General features: G+C 39.6%; 1 protein-coding gene across 7 annotated transcripts in view; it reads right to left on the bottom strand.

Moving 5' to 3' along the window:
* Positions 1–4,381: 4,381 nt before the first annotated feature.
* LOC135216684 (mitochondrial 2-oxodicarboxylate carrier-like) overlaps positions 4,382–18,990 on the bottom strand; it is a 375,795-nt gene continuing 361,186 nt past the window's right edge. For 6 of the 7 annotated variants that reach the window (XM_064252094.1, XM_064252146.1, XM_064252114.1 and 3 more), the window contains one exon: positions 4,382–11,102. In XM_064252094.1, coding sequence (XP_064108164.1) covers positions 10,979–11,102 — 124 coding nt within the window. In that variant the 3' untranslated portion in view covers positions 4,382–10,978. The remainder of the gene's footprint in view (positions 11,103–18,990) is intronic. The other variant, XM_064252120.1, reaches the window with a different exon arrangement.

Here is an 18,990-nt window from a genome sequence, read left to right as displayed (position 1 = left end):
GAGATGGTCCAGTTCTGAAATGCCCCAAGTTATACGGGCAGAGTTCAAACCTTGTCTACGAGAAGCGTCAACTAAGGTAGAAAAATCCGCTTCTGTCGAAGACGGAAGAGAAATGCCCATATTCTCTCCCGTCTGATACCAAATGCCTCTTTTACCAGCTAGTCTCGCTGGGGGCATGCAGAAGACCGTTCTTACCAACTCCTTCTTCGACTTCATCCATGAGTCTAATGACTGAAGAGCCCTCTTCATCGAAATGGCGGGCTTCATTCTAAGAAAAGACGAAGACTTCTTTGTCTTTGCACTCGAGAAAAGAGAGCGTGGAGGAGGAGGAGCGGCAGGGGTCAAGTCGTCTCCATATTCTTCTAGAAGCAAGGCTGTCAAAACTTTATAGTTCGACAGTCCTTCTCTTCCCTGATACTCGTCCTCCGAGTTTACTTCTAACTCGGGGTCTAGATGAGTCTCCGCTGACAAATCAGTGCGTCTTTCCTCTGGGGGAGACAGACTCCTGATAGGAGAGGGGCTAAGGGAATGATATTCCTTCCTCTTCACAGCTTTAATAGTCTTGGAAGGCGCCAACAGCCTAGGCTTCTCTCCATAATTGGATGACGCTTCTCGTCCGCCAAGCGTCCTGGCTGACGCCTCCCGCTTGTCTGGCTGCTGACGTCTGGATGACGCCTCGCGCCTGGAAGACGCTTCGCTCTCAACTGGCGTCCTAACTGGCGCCAATACCTTGGTTGGAGCCTCGCGCTTATAAGAAGCTTTAAATGACGCTTCATGCCTATAAGACGCCTCACGTCTATCTGGCGTTACGTGTCTGCCGAAAGGTTCCCTCGATCTCGCTCTCGAAACCGACGCCTCTGCGGAACGTTTGGAAGCTTCACGTCTGCATGACGTCTCTCGCTTTGCAGGGGAGAGAGGACGAGACTTCTTGATTGGAAGCGAAACGTCCTTCCTACGAGGAGGATCCCTCGCTAACACTCCCACCAAAGAGGCTAGTTGTTCCTGTACTGCCAAGAGAATCTTCCTTGAAGCTTCTCCCACGTCATCTACAATCGGGGGAGAAGGAGTAGTAAAGCGTTCTTCCACGTCCACGTCGGGTGATGCTGATGCCACCTTCGCCTTTTTAATAGATGAGGGAGCTTCATCTGAGAAACGCTCCGGGCTCGAATCCAATTCAGGTTCTTTCAAATGCCGTTTCAGAGGCCTAGATAGATCCGACTCCTTCCACCCTCGTTTAGGAGAGGGAGAGGGAGAGGATGAGAAACACTCACGCAGGACGCTTTTTCTAAAGCGCCCCTGAGCAGCCTGCAACGAAACAGAGCCTGCTGAAGGGACGTCTGACCGTTGGGGATTCCCCACAACCTCCTTAAGGCTTTCGACTTTCCTTCTCCTCTGGGCATGGGAGCTTGGAAGAGGTCTAGGCCTGGGAGCGTCGCAGGGACGATCAAACGCCCCCTCCACAACACTGGGAGAACTCACTTCACTGTAATGTTCACTTTCACTAGCCTTACCTTGTAAGTCCGCCATTTTGGACTTCATCTGCTGAATTGTAGCTTTCAGATCGGCGATTTCTGAGGCCGATTCCGAAAGTAAAGCTTGTGAATTAGACAAATAGGGCAAATAGGGAGAATCCAACTCATCAGGATTAGAATAAGGATCAATAAAAGGCTCAATAGGCCTTGTGCTCACACCTTTCAAACGTCTAACCCTATCCCTCTCTAACTTCTTCAAATAAGAAGTTAAAGTCTTCCATTCTTCTGCATTTAATCCCTCACATTCATGACAAGTATTAGTAGCAGAACACTGAAACCCCCTACATTTACGACAGACAGTGTGAGGATCAACCGAAGCTTTCGGTATCCTCACCCTGCAGCCTACATTCACACACATTCTCACACTCACATTTGAATCAGACATACTGAGAAAATTCCAAAAAGCAAGTCCAAAATCAGTCCACAGTAGCGAATGCCAAAAACACGATCCAGATACGTCACCAAAAAGCCGAGAAACGATGATCAAAGGATGAAATAAGAATCTAAGTCAGGAGGTAATAGCAACAATGTTGATACCACCGGCGACAGAGAAAATATGATAGAAAACGGGAATGGTTCCTAGTCCTGCCACCCAGGGCAGGCCGGTATATCACCTGACCTACCTGTAGCGAGTGGCGCGAAATTTGAATTTCTGTCGGGGACGACGGAGTCTTAGCTATGTATATATCTGACAGGTAAGTTGATTGTATGAAAACTATGTAACGGCTAATATAAAATGGTGCAAAAATTATGTCAAAGTGATGAAATAATTTCTGAGATGTGTCGCTTATGCTTTTTAGTGTGAGAAGAAAGAAATTCACGCTTGCGCGCCTGGGTAACGATTGTAAACAAAACAACAGCTTGATCCGTGAGCTCCCAGCATCCCCTAAGGCGCGTGATTCAAAAGTTTTCGCCTAGTAGGCCTATAACTATTTTTCCGCGAATTTTTAAGAAAACTTTTTTCGCCGACGTACCATATGTCGGTTCGGCACACGACAGACAATTTTCGTTGACGTTTAATACGTCCAATCGGCGTTAAAGTATTAAAAAGGCTAAATTGGTAACACTGGGCCCAATACCTACATAGTGAATGCTTCACACATTGTACTATGCAACTGTACATTTCATTGACTTTTTTGTGTTTTGTAAAAAGATTTTGAAATTATATTTACAGTAAGTAAAGTGTTTTACGCAGAGTTTAGAGCATAAATAAAATACGTGGGTAGTTTGTAGAATGGTGTAACTACTATTACATTGTGTACATATAAATGAGACTGTAGTTTTGGTGACACGGCGATCTTCATACGTATTTCTGTTAACATTTCCTGAATGAATACACATTTACGATAAAAAATCATTTACTGTACTGATTACTGTAATAATAATGTGATTGCAGCAAAGTAAAGTAATCAAATGTGAACTGCAAAGTGTATTTTTGTCTTTTGAAAAATGTTTTCCCCAAGAAAAACACAAAGAGCGGACCCTGCACGTGTGCAGAGTATGCGAGACCGAGCATCTTTATCTGCCCTCACTCGCGTCTTGACATGGAATTTTTCTTCGAACAGGCTTTTTAATATGAAGATACTACAATAATATACATATAGGGTAAAAATGGTTTTATTATGTTTACACTTCGTTGACAATTGCAAACAACAATAAGATAATCTACGACAATCGTTTGCATGACCATATTGTTCAGAAAAATTATTTACACACTACCTAAATTATAGTGAATTTCGAATTAAAAATTTATAAGTTATCCTAAATTTTATTACTACCATAATTACGTACACTACTATTAATGTTTCTAAAAGGTTACCAAACGGTAAAGGTCGCTGTGAACGCAATCGTATACTACTACTGGTAACTCAAATGTTTACAATTTGTTCGGAGGTCCCTCAGAGTTACAAGTTGATTTCATTGATATGGAAGTATTCCTTGAACAAGCTATCTATTATGAAGATATGCCAACAATATAAAAGGAGAGAATGGTTTTATTAAATTTCATTGTCCAAGGGAAAACTTGTGGCTAACTGATCCTGAGACTGCAAATCAGCAACTAAGCGATGGCCAACGTGAGGCCTTAGCTCTTTCAGTGGGAAGAGGACTAGCTGTTCACAGGATTTTATGGAGGGCACTGCTGCTAATCCCATAGTTCCCCAAGCAAGTCTACCTTCAGGAAATTCTAACAGCATCTGAGTCAGCAAGGTTAAATGATGAGATCGAGCAACTTTAATCAGGCCTTAGCTGTTTGAGTGGGAAGAAAGTCCTCTTGATAATTATCTAGTGGATCCCACAATGCAGGGTGAAAATGGGTAATACGTACACTGGACCACCAGTTTTCGCAGAGGATGGGTACCACACCCGCCCGTGAATAGCTAAAGTAAGTGAATATTAAAACCCCCTAAAAATGCTTAGAACTGCCTATTTTGAGAGTTCAAACACACAAAAAAAGAAAATTCTCTAAATGCTTATACCTGAGAATCTTAATAGTTTTATCACAAACAGTGCATTTTGTCACGAAAATTATATGAAAGTAGAGCAATTTATGAATATCTATCTGTGAAAAATACTGCGACTAGGTGAATTTCCCATGAATAACATGTATACTATATCTATATGTTCCATAGAAAAATCTACGACTATTTGAGTCTGTGAACACCAGGGGTCAATTGTAACACCTAACGCAGGTTTGAATGGGTGAATATGTGAGTGATGCAGTCGCATATTTGTATATAGAACAAAGATATTCAGCAGTAATTATTTACCTTGCTTCCTTATGTGATGGTAATTTAATTACATATACCAAACTATGTAGAATGAATTAAATATGACCAAAATAAAACCAGTTCAACAGTTGCATATATACTTTTAATAAAAAATAACATTTTTAAGATAAAATAAAGTTTTAATTATATTTACCCTGTAATTATAAAGATAACAGTTTCACTCGCCAAGCAGTTAAATTCCGAAATTCACGGATTGTGCTAACTTTTCTGTTTTGTTTTGGCTAGGTAACTGACTCCGCCTACTTTCGGGTCAAGAGAGGACCCACTTGGCAATGAGCTCAGTTTGTTTCATTCCTTTAAAAAGCAAAACCCATGCCACGGGTCGGAGGGTGGACTCCAATTATATAATTACTGGGTAAGCAAAATCTAAACTTTATTTTATTATAAAAATGTCATGTTTAATTATGGGACTTACCCAGTAAGAGGGTACTCAGGCACTTCGTACCTCCAGGCTTCTCAAAAAACATAACCACTTTATATCAAGGAGAAAAAAGTTTAAGGAAGAGTTGCTTCCTACACTTCCTTTCCCAACACCATACCAGCCGCAAGAAATGAACCCAAATTACTACAATCATCATACACTGTTTCAGTATCTCTAAGATGATGAGATGCAAACACCGATTTACATTTCCAAAATGTAGAATTTAAAAATGTTGATAAGGGCAGATTTCTTTTGAAAGCCAGAGAAGTGGCCACCGCTCTAATCTCATGAGCTTTTATTTTATACAAAGGGAACACATCTTCTTAAACTGACTAGTGAGCCTCCCTGATCACATCTCTTGGAAAAAATGCAAGAGCATTTCTAGACAAGTCTAGACAGGTTCTTGACAGTACATCACAAACTGCAAGAGTTGCCACGAATGTCCTAAGTTCTATGCAAGTGGTATTTTGAAGATCTCGCTGGACACAAAGATCTTTCCACATCATCGGATCCCAGTACTCCTGTCATGCTCTTATTAGAGAAAGAATGAGGCCATGGATTTGAGGTAAGACTTGTTCTTGGCCCAAAAAAACCCCGAGGGAATAGGAACAGATAGCATTCCCCTTCGAAAAACCTATCCTTTTATCCAAGCAAGCACTTCACTGATCCTCTTTGCCGTCACCAAAGATATCAGAAAATAGGTTTTCCTATTCAAGTCTCTTAAGGAGATAGCATGCATAGGTTCAAAGTGAGGACCTGACAACCATTTCAAAACTACGTCTAGATTCCAAAGGTGCTGGAGGTGGTGAATCTGTACCCTTGGAGGTGTCAAAAGACTTAATAAGGTCTGAAATGTCTGGATTGGAGGACAAGTTTAATCCTGTATGATGAAAGGCCGACCCCAACATGGCTCTATAGCCTTTAATGGTGGATGTTGAAAGGTTCTTTGCTGATCTTACATGTAATAAGAAGTCAGCTATTTGAGTCACAGAAGTCTGAGAAGAGGAGACCTTGATGGTCCTGCACCACTCTCTGAAGATCTTCCACTTATTTTAGTAGATGGCATTAGAAGATTGTCTTCTGCATCTAGCGATTGTCTCTGCATCTAGCGATTGTCTCTGCAGCCGCTTTAGAAAAAAACCTTTCTTTCTAAGGAATCTTTTGACAGTTTGAAGCCTGATAGGGCCAAAGAAGACAGGCCATTATGGAACCTCTGGAAGTGTGGTTGTCTGAACAGCTGCCTCTTTTGAGCAAGTAGCCTCGGGAAGTCCATTAAGTGATCGACATCGGGGAACCATTCCTCCAACGGCCAGAAAGGTGCTACTAGAATTAGAGATGCATTCTGGTGAGACAAAAACTTGTTTAACATCTGTCTTATAAATGGGGGGAAAGGCATATAGATTTTTATTCGAACAGTCCAAGAGAAAAGTGTCTATTATCAGGCTTGAGGATCTGGTACTGGCAAACAATACAGAGGAAGACGATGTTTCCGAGACGTGGCAAATAGATCCATCATCAGTTTTCCCCCAAACTCTCCACAGGTCTAAGAAGACTAGTGGATCCAAGGTTTATTCCGTCGAGAGGACTTATTCCTGACAGCTTAGCTCGTTTGGTAATAAACTGGCCTTCCCTTAGATAAACCTGGTTATTATTCCGGTATTGTTCTGTTCCAGCCAGAGGAGATATCTTGCTACCTCGTACAGAGAAAGCGATCGAGTCCCTCCCTGCTTCGCTATGTAAGAGAGTGCAGTCATGTTGTCTGAGTGGACTACAATCGTCTTTGTTTTTACTTCTTGAGAGAAGGATTGAAGGCCAAAATATACTGCCTTTAGTTCTTTCACATTTATGTGAGAAGACCTTAGCTCTGGGGACCATATCCCTGACATCTTGCTCTCCTTAAAAAGAGTGCCCCATCCCAGGTCTGATGCATCCGAGAAGTTTAGGTTGGGGCTCAATGGAAAAAGACACTTTCTTTGTGAAATTCTCTCCTTGGTTGGAGTTCCACCAAAGAAGATCCTCTTTTATTTCTTTCATCACTGGAAACACGAGCAAGTCTGGAAGAACGTTCCTGTTCCAGCTCGCTTTCAAAAATAACTGTAGTGGTCTGAGGTGTAGTCTGCCCAGGTGTACGAACTGTTCCATCAACAAAAGAAAATTGAGAAGACTCATCCAATTGTTGCTAGGTATTCTTTCAGCTAAAGAATCTCTTGTACCTTCTTTAGACAAGATCCGATCCTTTTCGGTGTCAGAAAAACCCGAAAATCCTGAGACACCATTATCATCCCCAAATATTGAATCCTCTGAGAGGGGATTAAATGAGACTTCTGGCGGTTCACTAGAATACCTAATTCTTGTAATAACAAGAGTCTTCTTGAGGTCCTTTGTGCAGAGACTTTCTGAATTGGCTCTGAAAACCCAATTGTCCAAATACAAGGAGATTCTTATCCCCTGTAGGTGTAACCACTTTGTGATTGGAGCCATTACTCTAGTGAAAACCTCCAGTGCCGTCGAAAGACCAAAGGAAAGAGCACGAAATTGATATGCCCTTCCCTCGACTACAAACCTGAGGTATTTCCTTGAACTGGGATGAACAGGTACATGGAAATACACCTCCTGTAAGTCTATATACATATCCAATCTCCTGGGCAAATGGACGACAGAACTGATTGGTTTGTTTCCATCATGAATCTTGTCTTCAAGACAAAGGTGTTGAGAATGCTGACATCCAAGACAGGCCTGCCCCCTGATAACTTGGGTACCACAAACAGGCAGTTGTAGAAGCCTGGAGAATGAAGGTCTTGCACTCACTCTATTGCTCCCTTAAAAAAAAAAAAGAAAAAAAAAAAAAAAAAAAAAAAAAAAAAAAAAAAAAAAAAAAAAAAAAAAAGAGAGAGAGAGAGAGAGACAAAATTTCTGCAAGTGCCGAAAACCTTTCTGACCCTTACGAATAAGCAGTCAATATGACCGGCATGTTGACTAAAGGAGGCGTTTTCACAAAGGGTATGATATAACCTCTTTTCAGAACCTTCATTATCCAGGCTTCTGCTCCAAAAATGAAAGAACTCTGGCTCTGATTTGTGCATGGAAAACTGTCTCCTCACTTGCAAAAGGGACCTTAGTAGAGGATTTCTTGATTGCCTTTGAGGCAAAGTGGGTACTTCCTCTGAAGCAGGAGAAAGATCTCTGTCTGGACTGATAGGGCTTTGCCCTCAGAGGGAGAGACTGCTGCATATTAACAGTAGGAGTCTCTTTTGGTCTCTTGGAGGACTGAGCAAGAAGATCCTCAGTACTTTTCTTCTTTAACCCAGAAGCTATGTCGAGGACTGTAGACTGGGGAAAAATGTGTTTCTTGTCCAGCAGAGAATATAACAAAGCCGATCTTTGAGTTGCCATCACTCTCTTAGAAGTGTACAAGCACCAAAGCTCCCTCTTCTTCAGGGTTTCCAATGTGTACAGGGAAGAGGGAAGCTAACTCATGGGAACCATCTGTAATCCACCTGTCAATACATGACAACACTCCCAACCAGTCCGAAGCAAAATTCTCCAGCAAGACCAAGCAGAATTTAATTTTGCAAACCAAGGCACCCACTACCCAACCAAGAAAATTTAAAACTTCAAACACTTTGAAGACGTTTTTCAGTAGATGCACCATTTCCAAGGCCGAAAATAAAATCTTCGCCAAAGTGAAGGCAGAACACCTGGCCGAATCTACTAAGCCTGTGAAATCTCCTTGGGAAGAGGCACATATTCCCAAAGAAGGAGCTTCCTAAGTAGCATAAGTACCCCCATCTCGTAATCCTAGAGGGAGGAAACTAAAAGAAATTCTGCATTGATTCCTCTTCTCTACTAGCCACACTTCTATATCCTTAAAAGCTTTCTTTGCTGAAGAAGAAGGCACCATATTTGGTATGTCGGAAGAAACAGAAGTAGAGTAGGTATATCCATGACTAAAGCTGACGTGGGCAATGAGGGAGTGGTGGGTGAAAAGAAGGTAGGATAAGTATTCAAAAGGAACTTCATTAAGGCGACATATGCAGAAGAGGTAACCTGATCTTCTGTCTCTTCCTCTTTCAACAAAATGGGAGAAAGATCTGCAGGAGCTTGCGTCATATCTGCATCCAGAGGAGTCTGAGAAATCGTAGCTACTATGGGCACCTGGGGAGGTTCCGCACCTATGGGCGCTTGAAGAGTCCTAGCTACTACTGGCGCCTGAGCTGTAGCGGGTGCTTGAGACACTGTTTGAGTTTGAGGCATCGTGGGAGCTTTATTAAGTAAAGCTAGAATGCTATCTAGTTTCAGCTGAATAGGATCCACTTCTGGAGAAGCCGCGGGCGCTACAGGAGGAAGAGAGCCCGATGGGTGCTACTGGAGGAAGAGAGCCCAATGGGCGCTACTGGAGGAAGCGAGTCCAATGGGCGCTTGGGCGCTACTGGATGAAGAGTCCGATGGGCGCTTGGGTGCTACTGGATGAAGAGAGTCCTATGGGCGCTCAGGCGCAACTGCACCTTGCTCTGATGCCACACAAGTGGGCACTGCCTAGCACTTGTTGACAGTAGAGGATTCTGGGTGTTTGACTGTTTCTGACATCGCAGGCACCTTGGGAGCTGCAGGAGTAGAAGCTGACAGTACTGAGACTTGTGGAGCAGTTGAGACTTGTGGAGCAGTCGAACTACGAGGAGTCTTGGGTGCTGGAGGAGCATCCACTTCTGAGGGGCTCAGTAGAAAATTGCTACAGAGAACCCCAATGGCTGCAAGAAGGCCGCAGTACCTTTGACCTCTTAACAGGAACCACAGGAGGCAACGTTATGTCCACAGAGGCCCTCTTAAGAGGCCGAGACTTACTGTTAGAGCGCCACTGACGACGACATAAAGAGGAGTCTTTGGAACTGGACTAATTGTGCACTTCCATAGAGTCAATGGGAGGAACAGCACCTCCTCAACTAACACTGCACTGTCACTTTTAGCCTTATCCATCAGTACTTTAACAAATGAACCAAGTTGCTCCATGGTCTGCACTAACAGAGAAAAGCGCTTTTCCAACTTCTATTCTAGACTAGCGACGAGGTTGGGATCGGAAGTGTGGGAGCCTGAAACTTTAGCAGGTGGTACAGTAAGAGAACTGGAAACTGGGGCTAGAGAAATAACAGGAGCATTCGAATTTGATGTTCCCTGGCCAGGTGATTTCGATAGCTCTAGCTAAAGCCTTTCTCTATCTAATTTTCTTAAATGAGATTCTAAGTTTCTCCATGTTCTCTAATCCCAATCATGACACTCATTACATCTCACATTCACCGAACATACTTGTCCACAGCACTTTGTAGACAAAGAATGAGTATCGTAAGATTCCTTGGTCAACCTAGTTTTACAACCATTCACACAATACTTAATGTTGGACACACTAGTGTCCGACATGTTGAAAAAAAGGTGAGACAAGTCAGTAAACAAGTCCAAATCGATCTAGTTCTTCAAAGAACCTAAATCTAAATAATATTGCCGAGTCGGCCAATACAGCACAATTAATACTTCACCAAATGCTGAGAAACAAAAGGAAAAGTCAAGAATTCCAGAATTAACTGCAGCTGACTAGTCTGTAACCATCAGCCGGCAGAAAGAAACTGAGCTCTTTGCCAAGTGGTTCCTCTCTTACCCTGAAAGTGGGTGGGGTTCTTGTTACCTGGCCAAAACAAAACACAAAAACTAGCGCAATCTGCGAATTTCGGAATTTAACCGCTGGGTGAGTGAAACTCTTAGCTATACAATAACTGGGTACGTACCATAATTAAAAACATTTAGTTCATTAACTTGACAGTTAAAAACTTACAAATACTTTTAATAAAATATCAGTTAACAGTGAAACAGTTACATATACCTTTAATAAAAAATCAGTTAATTAACTTAACAGTTACATATACCTTTAATAAAAAAAAATTTATTAAATTAAGTTAAAAGTTACATACACCTTTAATAAAAAGTAAGTTCATTACCTTAACAGTTAAACAGTTCCATATACCTTAAACATCGGAATATTCTTTTTCTCGCAGCTACGTTGTGGATAATTTTCTCACTTGTTGCCTTCTGTATAAAAAATACTTTGATAGAATACCTTTAAAATGAATACAAATAACTAATCCTACCATATAGTTTTAAAAAGTACTCTCTGGAAAAACTTTAAATTAAAATTCAAACTTCATACTCTGCCTTGACTATAAGTTTAAGGCTATTACTACTTACAAAGATCAATTGTCAGGAAATCTCTTCACGAGGTAGCTTTGAACATTTTCGTACACAATCATCATAATTCCTGCACCAGGACCTAACCGTAGCACCTTTGGAACTAAACCCTTGTACAGGGCAAGGAACCTGTGGATATAAATGAATTCTAAGGTCACAGTATGGTTGAAAATATAAAATAAATAAAATAAGAAAGCTACAATATGTACAGGGTGTCATGATAGAGTTTTATATACCACCATGACCGCGTGCAAACCTTACACTAATGTGCATATACTTTCTTTAGAACTTTGTAAGAAGAAAAGTCTATTTATAATTTACACATTGAAAGCATCTTGCCTTCAATTTCTTCCAATCTTTTTTCATCTTAAATCTGAATATTATGCTATGCCCTTTCCCAAAGATTATGCAAGAAAATAATAAATAAACTAAAATCTACTTAATGCTCAGATCACAGTGGAGGAATAATCTCTAAAGCTTTTTTATAAATGCAAAACGCACAAAACATTTGCAAGAACCTTGTTAAAAGGTTTCCATGCCATTAAATGGATAAACTAAAACATCACATGAAAAAAGATGGGTTTCCATGCCACTGAATGGATATACTAAAACAGACTACCTTCAAAAGTTAGCAAAACAATCTATGACGACTTTATAATACTCAAAAATCAACTTTCCCATGGAATAGCCACTGACAACCCTTACTAAAATGTTGTCATACATTGAATGTTCCAAATACATGGACTGTGCTATTGCCTCTGCACCAAGGACTTCCACAGTCTCAAGAGTACTATATTTCCCTTGCTTGATAGTGGATGGACCATGAAATTTAGGGACAATCCCAAGTATTGGGACCTATTTTGGTCATTCAGCCCCATAGTGGAATGAAATAAATTTTATGATTAATGAAATGGAAATGAAGGTCTGATAACCTAAAAGGAATTTAAACTTAAAAACATATTTGAAAAAAAAAAGTACAAAACTTAAAAACATTTGAAAAAAAAAAGTAAAAGTATTTTTTTAGTACAAAATTTTTAAAAATTAAAATTTATTTTTATATTAAAATACAAATAAAAGTGTAACTGCATACGCTTGTAAGCATTTGGTGACAGTTAAAATTAAATATTAGTATAAAAATTAAATTAGTAAAATGAGACAAATTTTATAATATACATCAAACTCTTTCAAGAATTTTACAAGGTTATTGACATCAACATCATCTCATAAAATATAAGCAAGTTGTTTCCCTGAAAGACCAAATTTTCTGCGGGCAGCACCATATTCTGACCAATTGATTGACTATGGAATTTAGGCCATAGCCCAAGCACTGGGACCTTTAAAGGTCATTCAGCGCTGCAGTGGTATGTGATTGAATTAAATGGATTAAAAGAATGAATAGGTGAATCACTTAAAATCTTTTATGCAACTCATCAATTAAAACTGCAATTAAAAGTATCTAACGATACACAACAATTAAAACTAAGGTCATCTAATGAGGTACAGCAATTAAAACTAAGACATTCACTCTCATTCAAAACCATTTACACCAAATAAAAAAAATCACATAGTTGAAATTACAGCAAATTAAAAACTATCCGACATGCATACATTCATTTAACACCATTTACAACTTAATTAAAAGTAAAAAATAAAAATTATAAATAATAATTAGGTACTTGAAATGATGACTATGAGCAAAAGAAATAAATAAAATATAATAAAATAATTTTAAAAATTAATAAGTTAAAATTTACCATGCTACTATATTTAATAAAAATAAATATTTTAAAAATCTCACTAATACAGGAATACTGCTCAGTCATCTAGAATATTAGCAAGAGATTTTCCATCAAGGTGGAATCTCTGCCTCTGTTCTCTATAGTTTACACAATGCACCAGGATGTGCTCCACTGATAAGGTAGCATCTCACCTAACACACATACTGGTGCACTGCCACCTTCTTAAATAACCTTATGGGTTGTTCGTGTATGACCAATGCGAAGTCGCCTCAAAACAATTTCTGTTCTCTCTTTTCGAAAAGAGGGCCATTTTTCTATACTTTTCCTTATCTTACGTTTCTTATTGTTGGCTAAGAGAGGGGAGGACCATCTCTCTTGCCTCTTCCTCAAGATGTACGACTTGATGGGTCTCTTCATATCAACATATGGCACTTTGGTTACCTGATACAAATTACTCATAACTGCTTCCTTTGCATATCTGTCTGCCTCCTAATTCCCACCAATTTTGACATGAGCTGGGATCCAGCAGAAACACTGACTTCTTGCGACATGAAATCCAAAAGAGCCACCCCTGGGCTTTTTGTAACAGAGGATGAATTGTATACTACAGCTGACAACCCTGAAATGTGTATGGAAGCCAACTCCAGCAATTTTGCCTCTTAAATTTCATTCCCAAGCACAACTGCACACCCAATTCCAATATCAGATTTTGATCCCTCAGTGTAAATCTTTACTTGCCCATCATGTTCACTGTCATGCTCTAAAAAATTAGTTCTTATCTCTTCCTCAGACTGTTGCTTTTTGTTTATTTTATTTTCTTAGAGCATAAGGAAATCTTGGGAATAAGCCCTGGGGCAACAGAGGATGGTTTTACTTCTTCAACTTTTTGGTGCTGAATTACCATGTCATTCAAACATTCCAACTGTCTTATTTGAAATGGTTTGGTAGATCTTTCACCAACTTTCTAGAGTCACACTCTAAAATTTTTCGTGATGGTTTTCTCTCGAGAGCGTTTAAGTTGCGAGGTGTACCGCAACCTTTTTCTTCTCTTTGCAGATGTAAAGGAAGTTCATGAGAGTCAATGTAGATACTCTCAACAGATGTCCTGAAAGGACCTGTACATATCTTAACCCCATATTATGACCTATGTCCAATTCTTTTAACCTGGACTTGCTGGCAGATATATGCCTGACAGCCATAGTCACGTTTTGATTTACATAAGGAGTCATACAACTTCAGTAAACTTTTCTTATCAGCTCCCCAATCGAATCCCGAAACCATCTTCAGAATATTAGGGGATTTTTTAACCTTTGCTTTTAGAAAGTCAATGTGACTACACCAAGTAAACTTGCTGTCAAATATCATGCCCAAAAAGACAATCCTTCAGTTTCAAATTAGGAATAGTTTCATTGCAGGTACATCTGGTGAACTGAATGGCTACAGTTTTAGATGAAGAAAACCAGCAACTTTGTTCATCAGCCCATTTACTGATGACATTTATTGTCTTTTGCAGGTAGTTACAAGCCGATATAGCGTCATATGTGGTGGCGTAGATGGTGAAGTCATCAACAAACAGTAAAGCCCTAACTGGAGCAGAAACAGATTTCAAAATATTATGCTATCTTGTGGGACACCTTCCATCTCATAACAAGAAGAAAACTTATTCCCAACTCTTACTCTAATATATCTGTCACTTAAAAATGAGTTGATAACGTTTAACTTATTGCCCCTGATTTCCATTTTATTGAGCCATTTAACAATGCCAAATTGCCATGTCATTTCATAGGCCTTCTCTAGATAAAAAAATATTCCTACTCTGTCATTGATTGGAAAAATCCCTGCTGACTGATTTGATAATCTAAATAAAGGGTACAATGCAGAACGTTTCTTCCTAAGGCTGAACTGAACAGAAGATAACATTCTGTTTTTCTCTAAATACCACATTAGACGAGAGTTCACCATGTTCTCAAACAATTTACAGACACAGCTCGTTAGTGAAATTGGCCTGTAACTAGTGGGCTGATATGGATCTTTGTTTGGCTTTATGACCTAAACTACTATGGTCATCTTCCAAGATGGGGGAATGATGCCTGTTGTTGACTCACAAGATGAGAGAGCTTCTTGTAGTTTCCTTCTTGAGAACTTAGCATTATATGCTTCATTGTTTTGAGAGTTAAATCTAATTGACACCTTAGCATTTCAAATCTTATTGGACTGTGGTACGTAGTTTTTGAAACTTGGATATGTTAGCAAAATGCTCTCCAAATTTTTCTGCCACATCATCTGGTTTTAAAATAAGGGCATCACTGATTTTTAGAGTAGGAGCATTTGATATAACAAATTTCCCACTTAGCTGCTTAATCTCTTTCCATACTAATCTTTGTGGCATTTTCGAATTAATACCATTAATAATGGAGCCAAGATTCCTTTTTGGCTTTTCTTATATATTGTCGTTGTTTGGCTAAGGATCATTGGAATGCAGTTTTGGCTGTTCCAAAGGGTTTGCCTTAAAGCATCTATAAAATTTTCTCACTATTCTTCGCAATATGCCACAGGTTTGGTCCCTCCAATTTAGTTGAGGTCCAGTAATCATATGCGTCTAAGTGTGACTCGAACGACTCTACTTCCTGATATAACTGAAAGCTTCCATCACGCTTTACCAAATCCATTTCATTCTCCTTCCATTTTATAGGAGATTCAGAAGGTATATTTCTAGCATATTTTAAATGTATGGGAGAGTGATCACTTCCGTGCAAAAATTCGTCTACAGACCAGTTGGAGTCCAAGTGGACTGCAGGTGAACAAATGCTTAAATTGATGGCAGAAAAGACATTGGTGTAGATGCTATGAAATGTCACTGAACCATCATTGTAAAGAGAAGGATCATTATTTAGGATAAAATCATTGATGGTTCTACGAAGAGCATGCAAGGTATTACCTCCCCATAGACTATTATGAGCATTAAAATCCCCCAGTAGTAAGAATGGAGGAGGTAGTTGATTAGCTAGCGCCTGAATGTCATTCAAAGTAATCTCTGACCTAGGTGGGAGGAAATACAGCAAACAGTAATCTCTCTTTCAAGGCATGCTCAAATGGCGACTGCTTGTAGGTTTGTGTTCAAAGGAACACTTGTATGTTGTACAGACTTTTTAACAATAATTGGAACAACCCCCATAAGCTCGATTACCATCTCTGGGGTTCATCATATACATTTCATAGTTTAGTCCTGGATTGTGTAGTGAGTTGGCTAACTTAAGTTTCTTGAAGAAACACTACATCTGGATCATGATCGTTCAATAATAATTTTAATTCCATTGCAAGATACTGAATTGGAATTTTAACTGTGATTCTTATGCCCAGCCAAGTCCTTTTTTGGTTTGGTTTTCAAAGTAATACAGCTGAATGACCTTGGATTTGAAAATCTCCTAAGTCTGGTGCCTGGGAGACTTATTTTTATTAGATGATATGGAGTTGGAACATTTTTCCTACACATCCTGTTGGTTCAGTTTGAGACTAGACTTAACTAAACTTTAACCCATATTTAAAGAATCATTATGTTTTCCCTTTACTTCAGAAGTAGCTGTTCCTGAATATGATTGAGGGGATTGGGAGAGATCAGTCATACTTAAATTTTAGCAGGACTGAGACATCTTTTCTGATGGCTGACAAACCCTCATAGAAGCTAAATGGCAAGGCCCACACTTGTTGAGCTTACAGAAGTAGCAGACTCTCTCCACCATGGCTTAAAGGGGTCATCTAGCACATGGAATCTGTTGGAAATTTCAGTTTTAAACTCTATAGGAGAGGACGTTCTACATTTTTTTGGATTCGGGGGTGACTGAAAACTGTTTGGGCTTAACAGTCGAGCTCAACTCTGAAACAGCATTTGCTTGCAAATCAGGTAGTGCTTCATCAATCACAGCTTGTGATCACTTCAGTTCAAAGTGCATTACTTACTAGAGAAACTAAAATATCCTGAGAGGGTGTGTTATTTTTAATGATGGGTTTAGCAGGCTGATGGAATTCATTAGTATTTCCCTTTACAGTGGAAACAAATGAGGAAAATGATTGCCAGCACAGTGGAGACAATATTTATCAGCCTTGCAGTTGTCCTTTACATGTTCACCACAGCATACAAAGCACTTTCCTGGTTTTGTACACGAGTTTGATACATGGCCATATTCGAAGCATTTATAACACTAGGTTGGTTGATATTTAAATTGCTGACTACAAACCCAAGAGTGGTGTATATCATTAAATTCCAGTAAGTAAATGTATGTAAAAGTCAATTCAATGGCAGTGCCTTTCAATTTTCTGACTTTAATAACATATGCAGGACACTTATTTAATATTTCTTCCTCTTCAAATTCATAAAGATCTCTGCTATATATAGTACTATACAAAGTTTAATGTTAAATGATTGATGAGGGGACACATCTAAAATATTTCCATCTTCACTTGGTTGGAATTTTGAAAGCATCTTAATTTGAATATCATTGTTTACTGTGATCAAGACTCCTTTACCAAATTTTTTTATATTACCTTTAGGAATGGCACCAATCTTCCTCTGTAGATATTTGCACGCTGATAAGTAGATTTATTTTCCATGTTTGTAGTTGGTAACATGCCAAACCAACTTTGGATCATCTTTTGCCAGGTGTGTTGGCTACTATCCTCATATTTGCTGATTACATAGTCTGTCTCATCCTCATCTAAATTGTTTATGTTAAACAACTCTGCATGGTAAACTGAACCAAAGACATTTTTACCATCAAGATTACCTAGAGCTTTGGAGGCATATTCAGTTTTGCCAAAAGTAATGTAAAATTCATAAGAAAAGGGACTTTTAAAATTTGTAATTTGATTCTATCTATCTTACCAACCTTTTTTTATTTTTAGCTGGTAAGTAAGATGGCTGAAAGAAGAGTGAGAGCAGTTGCTAGCTGTTTCAAGTGATTATGCAAAATGTCAAAATCGACTTGATCACTTACGTTACTACAATACAAAACTCGTAGATTTTCATTTATACCACCAGTATTTACACCCTGGTGTCCTGGTGTTTGGTCAAGTAGAAGGCCAGAGGCGAAATCCTTAATCAAGTGAGTCATCAACAGAAGGGGGGAAGAACAAAATACATGTGGCTATGGTATGACCATTCATCCAAGCTGGGCCCATGCCCACCATGGAGCCACAATTAGAGGGGGATATAGTACCCTAGAACAGCAACCTAGATATACACCCCACACCCAGTGCCTTGGGGGTCATCAGTCCATCAAGATCAAACCTTGGTTTACCCTCGCTCGTACAAGTCAGGTACTCCAGTTTTAAGGATGAGGAGGAATGCCATCCAACCCCAACCTCCATCATCAAAAGGACTGTCAAAGCTCAGTCAGGTCCATTCCGAGAGTCGTCGACAAAAGCAGTCCCAAAAACGGAATAGAAATTTAGAGGTTGGATAGAATGATTCAGGAAAAAGTAGAGAAAGTAGAAGAAAGAAGGATTAAAAGTAAGAGAGGAAGGGTTGTAGGATGTTCCATCAGGATCCGGGGCACCTGTGGGAGTGCTATTACACTCCCACAGAAGCCAGGGTTCCTTATCCCCTCACCACTGGAAGGACTCCTACTCAAGGGCCCTTGCTTGATATTAAACACAAGCACATTCTTGTAGGGGAATACAGAAGGACAAATAATTTATTCAGGGACAAAACATAAGAAAAAGTGAGACATACTGAAAATGTAGGATACAGAAAGCGAAACATACTGAAAATGTAGAATGCAAAAGGTGTTTGTATTGTCAAGGAAAGGGCCATGATGTCATGCAATGCTGGACAAAATCAGGATCTAGAATACAGGAGGAAAGCAAAGCTTAGCCATCTCGGGCAACTGGAACAGCTGAACGAGAAAAAAGAACAGTTGAAAGTAAAAGCCCAGACAATGATTGCCCAAGCCAACAAATGTGTGGGAAGAGGGAAGCAAGCCTTCACTTGTGATGGTACCACACCTGCATGGGTCATGATATAGCCTGATATGAGGGCAGAGCAGACTTCACTTCACAAAGCTATCCTTCTCTAGGAGTCACATCATATGCATTGCTAAGACCGTGAGAATAAAATTAATTCCCTTTACATCAGGTCCACCTTAACTCTCGACTCCATTTGGGAACCATTATTGGCAAGTAGAGAATACAGGAAGAGTCTCTTTTCTGGGGTACAGCTGTTATATAAAAACATGGCTGGTGTGGTGTGTTCAATGAACTAAACAAAGCGCTACCAAGTCCCA

The sequence above is a fragment of the Macrobrachium nipponense genome, chromosome 19, assembly GCF_015104395.2.
Source record: "Macrobrachium nipponense isolate FS-2020 chromosome 19, ASM1510439v2, whole genome shotgun sequence".
NCBI classification, from domain to species: domain Eukaryota; kingdom Metazoa; phylum Arthropoda; class Malacostraca; order Decapoda; family Palaemonidae; genus Macrobrachium; species Macrobrachium nipponense.
This window is presented reverse-complemented; position numbering and strand designations above follow the sequence as displayed.